The 21078-nt window shown below is 37.1% G+C and overlaps 1 protein-coding gene across 12 annotated transcripts in view; it reads left to right on the plus strand.

Moving 5' to 3' along the window:
* TASP1 (taspase 1) overlaps positions 1–21078 on the plus strand; it is a 244064-nt gene that overhangs the window by 193501 nt on the left and 29485 nt on the right. For 10 of the 12 annotated variants that reach the window (XR_011530954.1, XR_011530953.1, XM_070588800.1 and 7 more), the window contains one exon: positions 12113–12186. Coding sequence is in view for 10 of the 12 variants with exons in the window: in XM_070588800.1 (XP_070444901.1) it covers positions 12113–12186 (74 nt within the window). In the remaining 2 variants the exon portion in view is untranslated. Of the gene's footprint in view, positions 1–12112; positions 12187–12867; positions 14175–21078 lie in introns of those variants that run through there. The other 2 variants (XM_070588801.1, XM_070588807.1) reach the window with 2 other exon arrangements.

The raw sequence follows: 21078 nt of genomic DNA on the forward strand, positions 1-21078 counted from the left end.
ATTTGAGGGCAAGGACTTTGTCATATCCAACTTTGTACCCACCCTCCGTGGTAGGCTCCCAGTAACTATTGGATGAAGGAATGAAGTGCCAAATGGAATTTCCTTATTGGTTATTTTAGCAGAAATTTTTAAAGAAATTGACAACTCTTCCAGAAAAATGTAATGTCATATAAAATATCCTTACATGCTCTTAAAAAACAAACAATATGGGTTGGAAATGTTGGCTAATGACAAGTGTCCAGGAATCAGAAGATTTGGAGACAGTTTAAATGCATCGCAGAAGACAGCCTCTGCAAACAGCCATGTAAGGGGACAATATGGGCATGAATGTGTTTGCAACACCTATCCCACCACCTCCCACCCCCCCCCCCCCCAGATCATGAGATGCTGGCAAAGCCCAGCCTACAAATCACTGCTTTAACGCAAAGCAAATGCTTGTCCCTGGAATGAAACAGCTGAAAAGAATTAATTTTCTTTCTGCTTTTAGAGAAAAAAATATATATATTTTTACCTGCTAAAGTACAACTACATGTGCTTTCCAGGCCTCTACAGAAGTACTTTATTGAGGCTGGTGTAAGTAGTACGGTTAATAATTGTGTAAACAAAGGCACATCAAGTCTTCCAGTGGGAAAAATTTCTTCCCAATTTTAGGCTTGTGATTTGATACAAGTGATTGGAATATATGCAAATACATGGCATAAACAGCCGATCTCACTCTCTGGGTGCATTTCTTCTCTTGTAGCCTGCCCTCAGTGTGCTGATGGGAGCCTAACAGACCCTGTGAAGTTCAGGGGTTCCTGCCTTAGGGTGGTTAGTAGGAAGCAGTGAGTATGGGGATCAATGAGAAACAGACATCACATCTTTAAGGAAAATCTTAAGCAATTCAGGATAGGAGGCATAGGGACTCTTCAGGGAAAAAGACTGTGTTTTCTACCAGTTGCCTTTGTGCCAAGCCTGTGTTGGAGTCTTTCATCCTAAATAGATTTGAGGCCTGCAGTTCAGCCAGGGCCTGATCATCTGATGAGCACGCATGGAAATTGTTACTTTCCCATTAGGTTACCCTCACTTTACTCAGAGAATGACTTCAGGTTTGTAGCTATCCAGGAATATGTTCTTGATGCTAATAATTAAGTTTTGTACCTGATATTGCTTCAAATTGTCTAGCTATCCCCTTTTCCTTATTTTTCATCTTTACTATGAAATGTTTTATATATTTTAAATGAAGAATGTAATAAATTTGTAACTTATAAAGGATAATAATAAAGTGAACACCTGTGAACCCACCACCCACCTTAAGAAATTGCCCATTACCCATATCTTTGAAGCCCCTATGTGGGCCTGTCTGAATTTTATATAAGTGGTATATCAAATGATTTCTTCTCTGACTATTTTTGCAGTTTCTTACATAATTACCTGAAAGGATAATGAGCCCCTTTATCATTTTAGATTTAGCTCTATCAAATCAAAATGTTCTTCAGTTGCCACTTAAGACTTAAATGTGGTATTTTCTCCCCTTTTCAGAAAAGAGTTCTTTATCAAGTACTCTTTTTGTCACTATTACCAAGACATGCTATGGTTTAAATGTAAAAAATGGTAGATTGAATTGATGCTTCCTGGAACAGTAAAAAGATAAAAGGTCATTTTACTGTAAGTTAAAATTCCAAACCGCCTTTTGGTTTTACTGGCATTAAAAATTTGGCGAGCACTTATAAACACATGTACTTCAAAGGAGCTTCATTCTCAGAACCCCAGCAATATCACTTATTTCCATTTCATGGTACATGCCACCATGAGCACTTATGACTAGGCATTCTGCTGGGCTCGCACAATCATAAAAATAACCCTCAAAGAGAAGGCAAATTAGCTATTAGGCTGGTAGTGGGAAAAGAGGTACTTACGGATGTTTATCTGATGTTAATAACTTGTCTTAAAACTGTAACTAAAACTTTGTTCTGTAAGAGGGTACAGTGTCATAGTTGGAAACTTGTTTCTGTCTTGCCTCAGCAGTGCTTTGGGATTGTTACATCTTCACTATAGTTTTAAGAGAGAGGCTGGCATTTTGGTTATTTAAGGATCAGGTGGAAAGAAGCAAATTAAATAATTTATTCTCAGATGCAAAATGAATACGGCAGGCCTGATATTCAAACTTTTCAACAAGTGACTTGCATTAATCTGTTGATATAGTGCTCTGAGATTTATACTTTTCAGAATTAGTTTTCATTTTTAAAACACAAAGATGTTGACTACAAGTAGCTATAATCTGCTTCCTTTTTAAAAGAACTTTTCTTCCCTTAATTATCACTAAATAGACTTTTTAAAAATTGGAAATAGATTTTCATCTGTAATTTTCTTCTCCATCACGAGAAGTATAGTTCTAGCTATAATCTAACCTTGTAGTATTTCTTTTTTTGGGGGGGGCACAAGGTTTTCCATCTGAAATAAAGATTTATGCATAGAATTTGTGCATAGAATTCTTGTGATTATGTAATTCTTCTTACTTTGGTTCTCCTAAAACTCTCAGAAAAACATTTGACAAATTTTATAGTCAGTTTTCATCTGCTCAAAGGTAATAGAGATCACCATAGCATGAAATAAATCCTAAAAAAATATTTGTTGAATGAATGAAATCATGTTTCAATAAAACTTGTTTCACTGAATGCTCTTCTGTTCAGCAGAGAACTTCCAAGTCCCAGCCAGTGGCTCCCTGTTTCAGGCAGTTTCTAATACAATAAAATAAAACAGGAAGAGAATTGAAATGTCCTTTGGGGCCTGTATTACTGTTTGACCCAGATCCCTCTTGTCCTTTTCAGTCAGCATCCTTCTTTAGTCTTGAACAAATCTGAGTGAGGCTTGGGAAGAGAGAATTGTTATTTTCTTGGCTTAGTGTGACTGGGGTTCTGTAGAAGTCCGTCCCATCTCTCCCAAGACAGTTCGGTGGCCACGGCTCTTCAGGGAAGCTCGCCAACTCAAAGCTGCTTCATGGCCATCATGGGACATGCATTATATGAATTTTAAGGATTCCGCGTCAGGACAGTAAAGCATCCTTGTATGAACCCCCTGTTGGGTTATAAAGAACCTAACAACCAGGGGGAAGAAATCTACAGAGATAAGAGGAGATCGTTTTATTTACAGTTGCTCATTCTTCCTATTTTAAAAACGAATTTATCTTTATTCAATAAGGAGTAACTTAAATACTGTGCAAAATGTCCTAGGGCAAGCCATTCGACCCAAGGCTCAGGAGGGGCAGCTGACTTGGCAACTGCCCAGTCCAAGACAGTTCCGATTTTAGAGTTCTGTTTTTCTTGCAGGAAAGACTGGGATGTGAAGCCAGGCAGAGAGCTTTTAAATGGGTGCGGGAGCCAGTGCAGCTGGGGGTTGTTAACAATTGGAGAAAAACAGTTTTTTTTTCTTTTAAGAAAGGGTGGCTGAGGGCTTCTCTCTGGTCAGAAAAGAGAATCCATTCGGATAGAAAAAACTTGCTTGCAACCCTGGTAAGGAAAATTTGACTTAATTCAAACAGGATGACACATGTGTGAATCATTTTGAAAGAGAAAGAGGTATCCTGGGGTATTATCATGCAGTGGGTAGCTCGTAGTTCTAATATTAACTGGTGAAGGTGGTGATTTAAATGTTCCTAGGAGGCAAAGCATTGCATAGGGGCTAAAGGCTGTCTCATTATAGTGGAGGGACACTAAGACTGAAGGAGAACTGCTCTTGGGCATTATACCTATAGGTGAATTCATTTCTTGCAAAGCATTTAATACAACTTTCTAGAAAGGCTCGCCTCTAAGATTATGTACAAATCCATTCCAAATGTCCCTGTAATGCCATTAACCTGTCGTTCTTGAGGGGCTCACATATAGCACATCCATACCTAACGCATTCACTGGCACTGGAACACTTGTGTGATGTGATGTGTTGTGAAGTCACTTGGTGGAGAAGAATCTTGCCAAATTTCTGTGTCCATCTTTCACATGTTAAACCATTCAGGAATTTATTTCAGCATGGTTTGGGTCTTAATGTTTTCTGATAGAGATCTTTTCAGGATCTGGACATCTCCAATAGCTTCACAATCCCTGAGCTTTGGCTTTCTAACAAACAAAAGCCTTTTCAAATCAGTAGTTGAGGTGTAAACAGTCACTGGCTACTACTAAAGGAGTATGGTCATTATCTATAGGCCAGGAGCTTCTCTAAATGAAAAAAGCTTGAGCCTGACCACACCAAAGACCGTTATAGACAGCACTTTCACAGGCCCAGATATGAAAAAGGCCATTCATTTACCCTGTGTGTTGCTTGAATTCATGGTCCCTACGTGTGATAATTATACATGGAAAAATCCCAATACAGTCATATGTTGCTTAATGATGGCGATATGTTCTGAGAAATGCATCATCAGGCGATTTCATCGGTTGTGCAAACGTCATAGAGTGTGCTATAGGGGAACAAAATTTGGCACCCCAAAATGTATCTTTTTAATGTGAGGATTATTTTAGGCTGATTATTTTTATTTATTTATTTTTGCTGAGGAAGATTCACCTTGAGCTAACATCTGTTGCAACTCTTGCTCTTTTTGCTGAGGAAGATTCGCCCTAAGCTAACATCTGTGCCAATCCTCCTCTATTTTGTATGTGAGCCGCTCTCACAGCATGACCACTGATAGATGAGTGGAGTAGATCTGTACCCGGGAACCAAACCCCGGTTGCCAAAGCAGAGCACACCAAACCTAACCACTAGGCCACCAGGGCTGCCCCTAAGCTGATTATTTTTAAGAAACAAAAGACTTAGAAAGTTTTTCTTGTTACCTCCTCCTTAACTGCCTAAAAGGATTCAGATAACAACATCTGTCTCAGGAAGTGAACTGTCACTCTGGCATAACAAACTAGGTGGTAGACAGGGAGGAGCCTAGAAAGCCTGTTTGTTAGGCTTCCATCTGTTTTCTGTTTCTGCGTGGCCAAACACTTGTTTCCCAAACATTTGCTCCTTTTCACCTACCTGTAAATTGACTTTGAAGTCCTTGACTTTCCCCACCCCCCAACATCTTCTTTTGTGTTTAGCTGAGGATGGTATTTAAGCTGGTGGCTTTGGCCATTTTGATGAGTTACTCAGTTTTGCTGGGTTTCTTCTATGTATACATGTTATTAATCTTTGTTTGTTTTTGTGCTATTAATCTGTCTCATGTCAATTTAATTCTTAGGCCAGCCAGAAGAACCTAGAAGGATAGAGGAAAATTTCTTCTTCTCCTAACAGTACTTACACAAACCTAGATGGTACAGCCTACTACACACCTAGGTTACATGGTACTAATCTTATGGGACCACTGTTGTATATGCTACCTGTCATTGACTGAAACGTCATTATGCAGCACGCGATCATACTATGATATAACATTTGCCCGGTTTGCTGTACTATTATTAGAATCATTTTTTTAATACTGTTACCATAAACTTCAATTTTTCGTATATGGAAGATTTTCAGATTTAGTTCCTAAAATCAAGAAACAAATTATAGACGTCTAGGTATCACTGATGGTAAGAAATGCAACGATTTTACTGAAATACTAATTTTTCCTCTGTGTAACTGTATTTCAACAAACTTTGTACTACTCTTTGCTGGGCTTTAATTGTAAATCAGGACTTAATTAAACAGTTTGAAAGGTTTTTTGTGAGATAAACTTTACTCTTGAAACAAATAAATATTTCCTACTCATTTTAAATAACTTATAATGGTTTGGGCATTTTTTATTTCTAATGGAAATAAATGTTTGTTTCTTTTGATTGCTTTTTGAACCTAACAGGTTTTGCCCTAAATATGTGTGCCCAGTGTAAATTTAAGTAAGGACTTATTCATGTCCCATCAGAAGATTTGGTCTTGTTTTAGGTGGTCATGAGACATGAAACAATTTGAAAGTGTTAGATCAGTTTCACATCATAATAAAGCATTTTCATGAAGGACAGTTAAAAATATAGGATAACGTATCTTTACATCAAATTTCAGTAGTCCACAATGTCATGATTCTTCATAAATAATTTAGATAACAGGGTAATTGAGATTCTTAGGGGATTTTAAAAAAACAGGAAATAGGGTCCAGGGCCCTGACAGTGGTTAAGTTCACTATGCTCTGCTTTGGTGGCCCAGGTTCCTGAGTTTGGATCCAGGTGTGGATCTACACTACTTATCAGCCAATTTGAGGTGGCGACCCACATACAAAATAGAGGAAGATTGTCACAGATATTAGCTCAGGGCTAATCTTCCTCAAGCAAAAAAAAGAGGAAGATTGGCAACAGATGTTCACTCAGGGCTAATCTTCCTCACCAAAAAAAAAAAAAAAAAAGCTGAGGGGAATAAATGAAAACAGGGCAAAATTCAGAAGTTTCAGAAGGGATATGTAGTGAAAAATAAGTTGCCCTCCACTCAGCTCCCTTAATCAGCCAGTTGCCTCTGTAGTAGCAATGCTGCTGCCAGTTCCTCAGATATTCTTCCAGAGACATCTCATATATTTACTAACATGTCCATCCATGGTGCCCTTTTATTTTGTTTCACAACAATGGTAGCACCATCATTATACGTCTTTCTCCACTTTGCTTTTTATTTTAGATAAACTATACGTCTTGCAGATTAGTGTTTTTTCAAACTATAACATGTCATATTAATGAGGCCTAAAAATCAATTTAATGAGTCACAAGCGGAATCTTTTAAATGTCGTGGTTAGAATATAAAGAACCCACTAGAATAGACCAATGCATTTCAAGTAAAAGGGTATTATTTCATGAAAGTTCAGTTATAAAGAAATGTGTGTACTAAGTGACAATGTGTGGGACTTTTTTGTTTTGTTTTGGTTTTACTGTGGTTCATGGTCAAAAAGTTTAAAAAACACTTAGTCTAGATGGTTCCATATCACTCAAGCTTCTGCCTTTGTTTTTAATTATTGCCTAGTATTTAATTGTATAGAGTGTTATAGCTATTCATATATAGTCCCACCAAGAGGCGATTAGCTATTTCCAGTTTCTTCCTAATTAAAACTACTTCAATGAATATCTTTGTAAATATGTTATTTCCTACATATAAAGGCTTATCTGTGGAATAAATACATAGAAGTAGAATTGCTGGATGAAAGGATATGTCATTTTGATAAATACAGTCAGTCCTCATTATTTGCAGATTCTGTATTTGTTAATTTTTCTACTTGCTGCAATTTATTTGTAATCTCAAAATCAGTACTCGCAGCACTTTCACAGTCGTTTGTGGGCATGCACGGAGTGGTTATAAATTTGAGTCGTCTGACATGCCCATTCCCAGCTGAGGTGAACAAGGCGATGCTCTGTCTTCGTGTCTCAGCTCTCATACTATAAAAAAGTATCCTTTTTCTGTTCTATTTAGTGCCACATTTTTCATATTTTTGTGTTTTTTGTTGATTTCACTGTTTAAAATGGCCCCTAAGGATAGTGCTGAAGTGCTGTCTGCTGTTCCTAAGTGCAAAGGAGGTTGTGATGTCTTGTGGAGAAAACATGCGTGATGGATAAGCTTCATTCAGGCAAGAGTTATAGTGCTGTTGGCCATGAGTTCAAAGTCAATGAATCAATAATACTGTTCATCCAGAAAAAGGAAGAGGAAATACACCAATCTGTATATGAGCCCACTTGAGGGACTGCTAAAGTAACATCCATGATGCATAATGAAGCTATGGAAAAAGCTGGAAAAGTCGCTAAAGTTGGAGGTTCATGAGATGATGACCAATGAAAAGAGCTTAGGGGACAGCATTGGTGTGAGGCTGAAAGCCAAAGGCATTCACGGGCAGGTTATCCAGGGTTAGGAAAATGTTAATGTCTTCTTGGCTAGTGTTTTATTATAATGAAATACTGCATATAATTATGTATAGGAAATAAATAAGATGTCTTTAACCAGAAACACACATAGAATATGGTTACTTATTGATCAAAAATGTGACCAGAGACTGTGTATTTCCTGCCCTGTATTTCCTGTAAGAGCAGTGGCTCAGTATTTGCTATTTCAGTCTTCATGGTGACCTTATAGAACATAACTACCACGGATTGCAAGAATGTATTTCCAAATGGCCATATTCCCACCATCATTATATGAGAATGTTTTTTCTCTACCTTCAGCTAACATAATGTTGTTTCAGAGCTTTTGATATCTGGTAACCTGATAGTTGGATAATGGTATCTTGTGGTTTTAATTTGCATTTCTTTTTGTATGAGAAATGTAGAACATCTTTTTATCTTTCAGAGCCATTCATATTCCCTTTTGTTCATACCCTTTATGCTTTCTCTTGAGTATTTGTCTTTTTCTTAGTGATTTGTAGCTGATCTTTATATATTAAGAAAATTAGTTCTTTTTCTGTTCTATGAATTGCAAATATTTTCCCGAATTTTTCATTCATTTCTTGACGCTTTTCCCCACCTGGCAAAAGAAAATACTACAAACATTTTCTAATAGAGTCAAATGTATTATCTTGTCTTTTATGGCCTCTGGGTCTTGTTATAATTTTAAAAGCTTTCCTGAAGAGATATTTAAGAGTTGTGTTTGTGTTTGATGTTTTGTGGTCCTTTGGTGTTTGTAAGGAATTTAATCCGCTTAATGTATAACGCTAATTAGAAATCCTGAAAAATCTAAATAACTTCAGAGTAATAGAAGAGTGGAAGATAACAGGTTTTAGAATCCAAAAGTCCAGTTTTAATTCCACTTTGTGCACTTACTAAAATGACCTAAATTGTGTTACTTAGCACCTCTGAGTCCCAGGCTCCCCATCCAGGCTTTACTGCAAAGGACAGTGCCTGGAACATGATAGATTCTCAGTGTTACTTCCTCCCTCTCCTGCTTCCAAAGTCCTCCACCAAGAAATAGTGTGTTAACTTGAATGAAGACATGCATTAAAAGAAATAAAATAGGGTTTCTTTTCAAAAGTATTCTATAATTTAAATTGTAAACAATTTCCACTGAATTTCTCAGGCTAGCCTGAACTACTGATCCCTATATACTAATTTGAATTGTTGGTATTAAAAATAATATGTCAGTGTAATACACCTCTTTTTTTGGTTTGTGAAGAGTGAAGACTGAATTTCTAGACATTGAGTTACTTTCTTTAAGAACTTCTAAACTCTATGTCTAGAAACTTTATTGAAAACTCTTCAATATAAAAGCATTTAATGTAGTCAATTAGTGCACCCAATTTATCCTGTTTTATAAGTCTCAATTTTTCATATGTTACATTTCCTTAAAGCATGCTACATTTTTGGAGAGAATAAACCATTTTAAAATCATCAAAATTGTGTCTTTAAAAAAAGTAAAGTGGGGCCGGGCCCAGGGGCGTAGTGGTTAAGTTTGTGCACTCCACTTCAGCAGCCCAGGGTTCGTGGATTTGGATGCTGGGGGTGGACCTACACACTGCTCATCAAGCCATGCCATGGCAGTGTTCCCCATACAAAATGAAGGAAGATTGGCACAGATGTTAGCTCAGTGACAATCTTCCTCACCAAACAAATAAATAAATAAAAACAAAGCGCAGTGTTTTTATCTTTCGCTTTCATGATTAGATTGACTATATTTCCATGTATTTTTGTTGGCTAATTCATGAACAATTGACACCTTAACATTTGGGGCATTAGGAAAAGTCACAATTTTAGAAATGTCTTAAGTTTGTATTTAAATACAATTGCATTGTCGTTACTCTAGGGAAATTCTGTAAGACTTGAGTGCCTCTACTCTGTTAGGCAATTTAGAATATCACAGATCTTGCTCTGGACTTAAAGATTTTTGAAGTTCAAAGCAGATGTGTGAGGAAGAAAAGACATCTGGTGAAGAGCACTTGCTTCACTGTGTGACTCTGTTTTCCTGCACTTTTCAGGGGATCGTCTGTTGAGCAGGTTGGCAGGTTTGATAATTAGTTAATGATGAGGAAATGAGCCACATATCTGAGGAACTCAATTTTGCCTCTCATTGCTTCTTTCTTCCCCACATGTCTGGCGAAGCCTTCAGAGTCCAAGATCACTGATCCCACAGTTGTGTCTCAACTCAAACACTTGTCTTCAGGCTTAATTAGGTCGAAGATATAAACACATGGGTGGTCTGAGATCCAGAGGGTTTAGTGTTGAGCAAGGCAGTTTTATTATCAGGGACTTTTGAAATTTTTGTTGGAAAAGTGTGTCAAAACTTTAAAAAATGCCTTTTTTATCATAGAATTTTAGGACTGGCCCAGTGGCACAGTGGTTAAGTTTGCACACTCCATTTTGGTGTCCTGGAGTTCACTGGTTTGGGCCCCGGTCGCAGACCTATGCGCTGCTTATCAAGCCATGCTGTGGCAGGCATCCCACATATAAAGTAGAATAAGATGGGCACGGATGTTAGCTCAGGGCCAGTCTTCCTCAACAAAAAGAGGAGAATTGGCAGCAATGTTAGCTCAGGGCTAATCTTCCTCAAAAAAAAATAAAAAACAACCATAGAATTTGGAAAGTATGTACTTGAAAGTGACAGAGTTTTGTATATATCTCTTTATGTCTGTGAATTTTTCTTTTTGTAACTTTTTATTTAAATAATTTCAAACTTGCAGAAAAGTTGCAAGAATAATTCAGGGGACACCCATGATTCCTTTACTAGATTCACCCATTGTTTTCATTTTCCCTTGTTTGTGTTTCTGTCCTCACTCCCTGTTTCCCTCCCTCTTCCCTTCACGTACACTCCTCCTCATACACACATACACAAACATGTACATTTTTTTTCTAAACTATTTGAGAGCAAGATGGAGATATCAAGCATCTTTACTCCTAACTCTTCAGTGGGTATTTCTTAAGAACAAGGCCATTCTTCTAAATAATCACAGTACAGTTATTAAAATCATAAAATTTAATATTGATACAGCACTGTTATCTATTCTTAGTGCCTTTTCAAATTCCTTCAATTGTCTCAACAATGTCCCTTATAACATCCCACATCCCCCAGTCGAGGATCCAACCCAGGGTGATGCATTGCATTTAGTTGTCATATCTTCTTTGTTCTTTTGAATGGGAACAGTTTCCCTCCTTTCTCTGTATTTTTTGACTGACATTTTTGAAGAGTTCAAGCCAGTTGTTTAGTTGTTCCCGTATCGGATTTGTATGGTATTTCCTCGTGCAGTTCTGGTTTTGCCTGTTCAGCAAGAACACTGCAGAAGTGGTGGTGAATCCCAGAATGTTTTATTAGGAGGCACATAGTGTCGATTTATCCCTTAATTGGTAATGTTAGCTTCAATCATTTGATTAAAGTGGAGTCCATCAGGTTTCTCCACGGTGAATTTACATTTCTCCCCTTTATATTTAATAAGAATTTTGTGGAGAGATTCTTTGAGACTATGAAAATAGTCTGTTCCTCTCCAAATTTTCATCTACTGTTTTAGCAACCATGATGGTTTTCTAGCTGTCTTTTCTATTTATTAGTTAGCATTCTGCTGCAAGGAAGAGCTTTCTCTTCTCCTCCATTTATTTATTATTTGTTTATTTGCATTAGTATAGGTTCTTATTTTGTTCAGTGGTAATAATTCTTTACAATCATTACTTGTTTTGATACTTAGAGTGACACAGATTTGGCCAGTTGATAAGTCTTCATCATTATTGCAACGCTTCCTTACTTTCTGACACAAGATATTCCAGATTCATTTTGAATTTTCTCTGCCCTAGCCCTGGAATCAACATTTCTCCAAGGATTCCTGGTCCCTTTCCATGGAGAATGGTATTTAGAAACCAAGACCTGGGGGAGAGGAGGGGTGTTTTAAAGGAAACTACCTTATGGAATATTACATTTACTAAATCATTGTATACTGTATGTATGAGTGTGTGCGTGCATGTGTGTGTGTTTAATGTTACAAGTTTCAAACAGAAGAGCATTTATTTTACATGTAATAATCAAACTTTTGACAAGAAAGAAATACATTTTTCATTTCACAGTAAATGGCATTACACAGTTTTGAGTACTAAATCATGTTGACATTTATGAAGGAGCAAATGGAAAGTAGGGAACTGAGTGTGTTAAATATAAAGCTATCTTTAACTGTTCTATTAAAAACCAAAGATTTATTTTCCATCTGTGATCTGAATGTGCCTATTTGTGTTCTCTTCCACGGCAGTGGAATTTCTGTGGAGCCACACGACAGAGAGCATGTGTGTTGGATATATGTCAGCCCAGGATGGGAAAGCCAAGGTAAGCGGGAAAAGTGGGGCATAACCTGAAAACCTTGCAGCCATTGCATGAACCTCTAAGCAGCTAAGCTGATATGATGGAAGTTTTTCAGCTTCTCTTGGGCATTAGCTCTGTGATCTGTATGAGAATCTGATTAAGAACAGTTAACGATCCCAAAGAAAAATGGCGGATCTTTTTTGCTTTTGATGATGGAGCAGGGGAGATCAGGAAAAAACTTTTTTTATCTTGTTCTTTATCCATTGTGATTAACTAGAAAAGAGGAAACTGGAGATTGGGAAGAGAAAATGGGAGTGAAGCTGCTGAGCTGACAGGGCTGGGTGATTTTGCAAGGAATATTGGAATAGATAAAGGATATGGAGGCAAAGAAAGACGAGGGCCTGGACAGCGTCCTGCACGAATGAGGCCAGAGGTGGCTGATGTGCTTGCAACTGTGACCTAGCTCGCTCTCTGGTGTGTTCTGGCATACCTTGGCATGGTGTCCTCATGGCAGAATCAAAGGTCTGTGCCCTATGTGCCACCTGTCTGTACCTCAGTGAGTCACAGCAATCACGCAGACGTCGGCATAGCACCTCGAGTTTTTTGGCTTCTCAGGACTCACAATGAGTAAGCCTAGCAGTAAGAAACATAATTTGTGGATTTTATTTTGTATTGGCCTCATGTTCTTGTTCATAAAATTTTTAGAAACATCTGTGGCATATGATGTTTACTTGGCGTTAAAGTACCTCAGTTGGAAAGCTGTGAAGTTGGGCCACCTCTGTTTTAAAGGACATGACTTATTTTGCACATTTGGAAATATAAGTAAGGAAACTTCTGATATAAACTGTCTGATAAAGATTGAATCATTAACAAATTAAGGATACATGTAAGAAAGAAGAGTTTATTGCTTATTTGTCCTATAACCCCTCTGGACTGACCACTGTATATTATCCAGCAAGCCAGTAGCGTCACAGGGCTTCTATGAGTACAGCATACAAAAGCATTTTCTCAGACAAGGATTGGCTCACGTTTGTGAAAATATTACTGAGCTCCCCCTCCCCTTTGTCTCACCTCACCTAATAAAATATTTGGATTGTATTAGTAGACTTATTCAATAAGAGAATGCATAAAGATTGCTTTGTTTCCTAGTACACAGAGAAGGGAATTATAATTGCTCATTTTAAACGTGGTTTATGGGTTTAGAGCAGCACTGTCTAATAGTATTTTCTGTAATGATGGGCATGGCTTATATTTATATTTATGGTTTGTTGTCCAATAGTATAGCCACTAGCCACATGTGGCTATTGAGCACTTGAAATGTGGCTAATATGACCAAGGAACAAAATTTTAAATTTTATTTAGTTTAAATTTAAATAGCCACATGTGACTATTGGCTACTGTATTGAACAGCACATTAAAGAATGAGTGGAAAAATGGTTATTCAAATAAGTATTTTCAGAACATTCTTTTCTTCTGATGACAAAACAGTTCCCAAATATTAAATAAGCCCAATAAGCCATAAGAATCCTTGCACGGAATGCCTCGTAGCCATTTAATTTTCTCTCACTCCTTACGTGTTGACTCTGAGCTAAAATTACTTTTTAACAGAAGGACATGTGTGAGGGGGACTTCAGTACTGCAGCCAGTGTGGTACGGTACAGTCATGTTATTATGTCCCTTGTGCAGAAATGTTCTTGTTATCCCTGCTGGTGGCCTGTGGAAGACACCTTACTATTTAACGTGAAATATGAGTGGTAAAGAGAGTGGAGAGTCCTTTATTGAGCCCAAAGATGTTTGGCCTCCAGTTGCATTGCTTGACATCTGGTGGACGTGGTTTTCATATTGCTGGTAAATTCTCCAGCTGGTGGTCTTGATTGGGCCAACAGATACAGCTGCTCCTCTTGCCTCACTTGTAAATTATGTTTTTGACCTTCGTTGCAGAGAGTTAATCCCCCTCCCTTTCTTCCTCCTTTGAGCCTGTGGCTGCAAATGCTTTTCAAAAAAAAAAGAAACCCACAAAACACAAAACATTAATGGTTTGGCTGCTGAATTCTATTGATCAAAAAAACCGTCTCTTCTGTTTTAAAGGGCTAGAATTTTATTGTATTGGAAATAAGACAAGTTATAGATGAGAAGCTGGGCTCAAAAGAGAAAGGGGCTAGAGAAACTTTTGTGCTCTTTTTAAGAGAGTAAGCCTTTGGTCTACCCTGGTTTCCTGACTTCTATAAAAGAATGGTTGAATTAGTGGCATACCTGTTCAGCTTGATGACTAGTTTGTGAAAAAACATGTTCTCACGTATGTTGAGACCCATGGTAACAAAATGAGAAAGGAGGCATCTTTAGAAACTAAAAAAGAAAGGTAACTTTTCTTTTAAATTTAAAAACTATTTCTAAAAAGGTTGCTTTTTTTTTTTTTAAATTTGCCTTGCTTTCCAAAAATTTCCTTCTTTCTGCTTGTTACCAAACTCAGAAACTAAAACCACCTGGCCATTTGAACATTTTATATAAGTTAGCTATGTTTAATCCAAGTTAAGCACTTGAATTAAAATTTATCTCAAAATCATACTACTTAGAAAAGGCTGAATAATAATCAATGTCATTGTAACCAGAATCTATATAATTTGAGTAAATAAAAGTAGATTCTTTTACAAGTTTCTTTCTTTTTTTTAATAGAACATTCTTGCAATTATATAATTTAATTTCTAAACCCTTCTGTAGCATAAGTTAAACAGATTTCTTTTTATTGAACTAATATTAGGGCATTGATACCAGTTGAGTTTAAAAATCAGCTTGCCCATATCCTAGCCAGATAGCAGTTAATGAACAGTTTTTAGTAAACACCCAATGTGCATGGACTACTGTAATAAAAACAGATGTTATACTTATTCAAGTATAATAAGTGAAACTTAGGTTTCTTTTACTATGTGGAGATCACTTTTTATAACAATAGTGGAAATACTGTTAGAAAAATTCACCTTTGAGGAGGAGCAGGCTATTTTATGGTCTTAAAGTGTCTCCCCACAGATTTCCTATTAGTTGCAGGGAAAAATTGTCAGTATATAATGGAGAAACCAGGCAACAACTTGACCATTATAATTAATGTCACCAGTGAGGGACAGATGCACATCATGGACCTCTGGATGTGATAACCTGACAAAGACACAACATCACTTTTGTAGTATTCCATCTGGAAGTGCATAACCTGAATCTAATCACAAGGAAACACCACACCAATCTAACATGAGGAACATTCTATGAAGAAAGAAAAAAAATGTCAATATCATAAAAGACAAAGGCTGCGGAAATTTTCCAGGTTAAACAATACTAAAGAGTCGTAACAACTAAATGCAATAATTGATCCTAGACTGGATCCTATATGGGAGGGGATAAAATGCTGTAAATGCATTATTAGATCAATTTACAAAATTGGAATATGGATAGTAAAAAAGTGTTAGATCATTGTTAAATTTATTTGTTATAACTGTACTGTGGTATGTAAGGAAATAGTCTTACTCTTGGGAAATAAAAACTGAAGTATCTAGGGGTAAAGGGCCTTATATCTTAATATACATAATATCTTCTCAGTGGTTCAGAAAAAAATATTATGTGGATAAGTAGATTGATGGCTGGATAGAAAGATAGCAAATTACAAAGGAAATGGAGCAAAATGTGAACAATAGTTGAACCTGGGTAAAGAATATGTGACTGTCCCTTGAACTATTCTGTAATTTTGAAACTCTTTTCAAATAAAAAGTTTAAAAAATATCACTCTTGGATATTATGGCACATGTGATTATTTCTTTGAACCTTGTAGTTGAAATGATGTAGTTCAAAAAAATATCACTTTTGGTTTATAACCAAGTTTGCATTGGGGGAATGATTACATTCCCACAAACTGTTGCCTTTTTTCATTTTGAGTTCCTGACTGGATTGACCAAAAGCTATTCAGATAATAATACCTCTTAAAAATATTATGCAAAATCTCTCTAAAGTAGTCAGTCTGTTGCTTTCCAGCTAGGGTCTGGATCTAGGAGAGGTTAGGCTTTTTCATTATCAAGGTATCAAGGTGCTGTGAGTTTAGGATGTCTTTTGGGATATTACCCAGCTTTTTGTTTTTATTTTTTCACTTACTCAATCTGTGATGTTCTTTTGCCCAGTGTGCCAAGCCCGATATCATAGTCTGACACATAGTAGTGAAACAAGACAGATACTGCCCATGCCATTATCTCCCTACTACTAGGGAGAGCACACAACACTGGATGGTAACTCAATGATGTTTACATTTGGTTCTTAACATTCTTTCTTTTTTATGCTGTAAAGTTTTCCAAATGGGAAACCTTATGAGGTCATGCCAGGATTTCTATTCTTGGCACCTATGATTAGTTCTTTGGGCCTTGCAGTTGAAATGAACAAGTCTTAGAATGGGTGCAGCATCAGGAAATTGGAGCCTGGGTCCCCCTCCACTCTGCACACTGTGAGACTTGGTGTGATCACTCTGTCTCTCTGGATCTCAGAGCCCTCATCTGTAAAATGAGAATAAGAAAACCTTACGCTGCCTTAAGTCCTTCCTGGGATAAGTTATGATAGGAAGAGAGAAGCAGTCTGTTTGAATACAGATAACTGGATCCCATTAAGTCTTTGCTGTTTCTTCAAGTTTGCAAAATTTTAAATTCTACATTCCAGATTACATAAGCAGATATTTTACTATTTAATTTTCGCTAGAATTTTTGTGGTCTCAATGTCGTGTATACCATGTTTTGTTTTTATGAAGATAGTTTCTGGTACTTTTAAAAAATCTCAATACATGTCTGTTTAGAAGGGCTAGCATGGGGATGAGATTTTTGAGGGCTTTTTACTAGGCTTAACTTACCTCTCAAACAAAGCTGTGGGAAGAAGACTTAAATATGAAACATGAAGTCCATGAGAGGGAGTTATCAAAAGAAGCCAGAGAGAGACTTCCACTTCCAATGAGGATAGAGAGACTATTGCTTCTCAATGAGAATGAGCTGGATAGACTACAAAATCATAGATTTAAAAAATCATCCAAAAAGCTGAATATGCTAGAAAAACCTAAATGAACTAAATTCCAGAAAGAGACAAGCTCTTCCTAGGAGGGAAAAATCTCTGACGGCTTCATTCCTGGCAGAGCAGTAGGCAGAGAAGTAAAACTAAGATAGAAGAGTATAAAGAGAAACCAGCCAAACTTTTTTTTCTTTTGAGGAAGGCTAGCCCTGACCTAACATCTGCTGCCAATCCTCCTCTTTTTCCTGAGGAAAACTGGCCCTGAGCCAACATCCGTGCCCATCTTCCTCTACTTTATATGTGGGACACCTGCCACAGCATGGCTTGACAAGTAGTGTGTAGGTCTGCACCCGGGATCTGAACTGGCAAACCTGGGGCCCCTGAAGTGGAACATGTGAACTTAACCACTGCACCACTGGGCTGGCCTCCAGGCAAACCTTTTTTAAAATTAATTTATTTATTTTTGGATGCACATCATAATATATTTCGAATTCTGTGTAGATTACATCATGTTCACCACCTGAAAACTAATTATAGTCCATCCCCTCACTTGTGAGCCTCATCGCCCCTTTTGCCCTCCCCCCTCCCCCTTCCCCTATGGTAACCACCACTCCAATCTCCAGTGCTATGTGTTTGTTTGTTTGCTGTTTTCATCTTCTACTTATGAGTGAGATCATATGGTATTTGACTTTCTCCCTCTGACTTATTTCACTCAGCAAAATACCCTCAAGGTCCATCCATGTTGTCACAAATGGCTGGATTTCATCATTTCTTATGGCTGAGTAGTAGTCCATCATGTATAAATACCACATCTTCTTTATCCATTTGTCCCTTGATGGGCACCTAGGTTGCTTCCAAGTCTTGGCTATTGTGTATAATGCTGCAATGAACGTAGGGGTGCAAGTATCTATGCCTTTGTGTTTTCAAGTTCTTTGGATAAATATCCAGCAGTGGGATAGCTGGATCATATGGTAGATCTATCCTTAATTTTCTGAGGATACTCCATACTGCTTTCCATAGTGGCTGCACCAGTTTGCACTCCCACCAACAGTGAACAAGGGTTCCCTTCTCTCCACATCCTCTCTAACATTTGTTGTTTCCTGTCTTGTTAATTATAGCCATTCTGACCTGAGTGAGGTGATACCTCATTGTAGTTTTGATTTGCATTTCCCTGATAGCTAATGATGTTGAACATCTTTTCATATGCCTGTTGGCCATCCGTATATCTTCTTTGGAGAAATCTCTGTTCAGATCTTTTGCCCATTTTTTTAATTGAATTGTTGTTTTTTTTGTTGTTGAGCTGTATGAGTTCTTGTATATTTTGGATATTAACCCCTTATCTGATACATGGTTTGCAAATATCTTCTCACAATTGTTAGGTTGTCTTTTTGTTTTGTTGCTGGTTTCCTTTGCTGTGCAGAAGCTTTTTAGTTTGATATAGTCCCATTTGTTCACTTTCTTCTGTTGTTTCCCTTGCCGGGTCAGACATGGGACTTGAAAATATGCTGCTCAGACCAATGTCAAAGAGCATACTGTCTATGTTTTCTTCTAGAAGTTTCATGGTTTCGGGTCTTAGATTCAAGTCTTTAATCCATTTTGAGTTGATTTTTGTTCATGGTGTAAGAGAATGGTGTACTTTCATTCTTTTGCATGTGGCTGTCCAGTTTTCCCAACACTATTTATTGAAGAGACTCTCCTTTCTCCATCGTATGCTCTTGGCTCCCTTGTCGAATATTAGCTGTCCATAATGTGTGGGTTTACTTCTGGGCTCCCAATTCTATTTCATTGATCTACATGTCTGTTTTTGTTCCAGTACCACACTGTTTTGGTTACTATAGCTTTGTAGTATATTTTGAAACCAGGGAGTGTGATACCTCCAGCTTTGTTCTTTTTTCATAGGAATCCTTTGGCTATTCAGGGTCTTTTGTTGTTCCATGTAAATTTTAGGATTCTTCGTTCTATTTCTGTGAAAAATGTTATTGGAATTTTAATAGGGATTGGGTTGAATCTATAGATTACTTTAGGACGTATGCACATTTTAACGATGTTACTTCTTCCAATCCAAGAGCATGGAATCTCTTTCCACTTCTTTGTGTCTTCTTCAGTTTCTTTCAACAATGTTTTATAGTTTTCGATGTAGAGATCTTTCCCCTCTTTGGTTAAGTTTATTCCTAGGTATTTTATTCTTTTTGTTGCAATTGTAAATGGGATTGTATTCTTAATTTCTCTTTCTCCTACTTCGTTGTTAGTATATAGAAACGCAACCGATTTTTGTGCGTTGATTTTGTATCCTGTACTTGACTGTATTCCTTTATTGTTTCTAAAAGTTTTTAGTGGAATCTTTAGGGTTTTCTAGATATAAAATCAGGTTGTCTGCAAGGAGTGACATTTTCACTTCTTTTCCAGTGTGGATCCCTTTTATTTCTTTTTCTTGCCTGATTGCTCTGGCTAGGACTTCCAATACTATGTTAAATAGGAGTGGTGACAGTGGGCATCCTTGTCTGGTTCCTGTTCTTAGAGGAATAGCTTTCAGGTTTTTCCCATTGAGAATGATATTTGCTGTGGGTTTGTCGTATATGGTCTTTATTATGTTGAAGTATTTTCCTTCTATACGCATTTTATTTAGAGTTTTTATCGTAAATGGATGCTGTATCTTGTCAAATGCTTTCTCTGCGTCTATTGAGATGATCATGTGATTTTTATTCTTCATTTTGTTAATGAGGTGTCTCACGTTGATAGATTTGTGGATGTTGAACCATCCCTGCATCCCTGGAATGAAATCCACTTGATCATGTTGTATGATCTTTTTAGTGTATTGTTGTATTTGATTTGCTAGTATTTTGTTGAGGATTTTTGCATCGATGTTGATATTGGCCTGTAATTTTCTTTTTTGTGTGTTGTCCTTGTCTGGTTTTGGTGTCAGGCTAATGTTGGCTTCATAGAATGAGTTAGGAAGCCTCCCCTCCTCTTCAATTTTTTGGAAGTTTGAGAAGGATAGGTATTGAGTCTTGTTTAAATGTTTGGTAGAATTCACCAGGGAAGCCATCTGGTCCTGGACTTTTATTTTTTGGGAGGTTTTTGATTGCTGTTTCAAGCTCCTTACTGGTGATTGGTCTATTCACATTTTCTACTTATTCTTAGTCCAGTTTTGGAAGGTTGTAAGTTTCTAAGAATTTATCCATTTCTGCTAGATTATCCAATTTGTTGGCGTATAGCTTTCCATAGTATTCTCTTATTATCTTTTGTATTTCTGAGGTGTCTATTGTAATCTCTCCTCTTTCATTCCTGATTTTATTTATCTGAGCCTTCTCTCTTTTTTTCTTGGTGAGTCTAGCTAAGGGTTTGTCAATTTTGTTTATCTTTTCAAAGAACCAGCTCTTGGTTTCATTAATTTTTTCTATTGTTTTTTTAGTCTCTATTTCATTTATTTCTGCTCTGATTTTTATTATTTCCTTCATTCTGCTGATTTTGGGCTTTGTTTGTTGTTCTTTGTCCAGTACCTTTAGATGCACTTTTAGATTTTTCTGTTTGAGATTTTTCTTCTTTGTTGAGGTAGGCCTGAATTGCTATAAACTTCCCTCTTAGAACCACTTTTGCTGTATCCCACAGATTTTGGCATGTCGTGTTTTCATTTTCATTTGTCTCCAGGAATTTTTTTCTTTCTTCTTTGACTTCTTCATTGACCCAATCGTTGTTCAGTAGCATTTTGTTTAATCTCCACATTTTTGTGGCTTTTCTGGTTTTCTTCCTGTAGTTGATTTCTAGTTTAATACCTCTGTGGTCAGAAAAGATGCATGGTATTATTTCAGTCTTCTTAAATTTATTGAGACTTGTTTTGTGGCCTGATATGTGATCAATCCTGCAGACTGTTCCATGTGCATTTGAAAAGAATGT

The sequence above is a fragment of the Equus przewalskii genome, chromosome 21 (genome assembly GCF_037783145.1).
Source record: "Equus przewalskii isolate Varuska chromosome 21, EquPr2, whole genome shotgun sequence".
In the NCBI taxonomy this organism is placed as follows: Eukaryota; Metazoa; Chordata; class Mammalia; order Perissodactyla; family Equidae; genus Equus; species Equus przewalskii.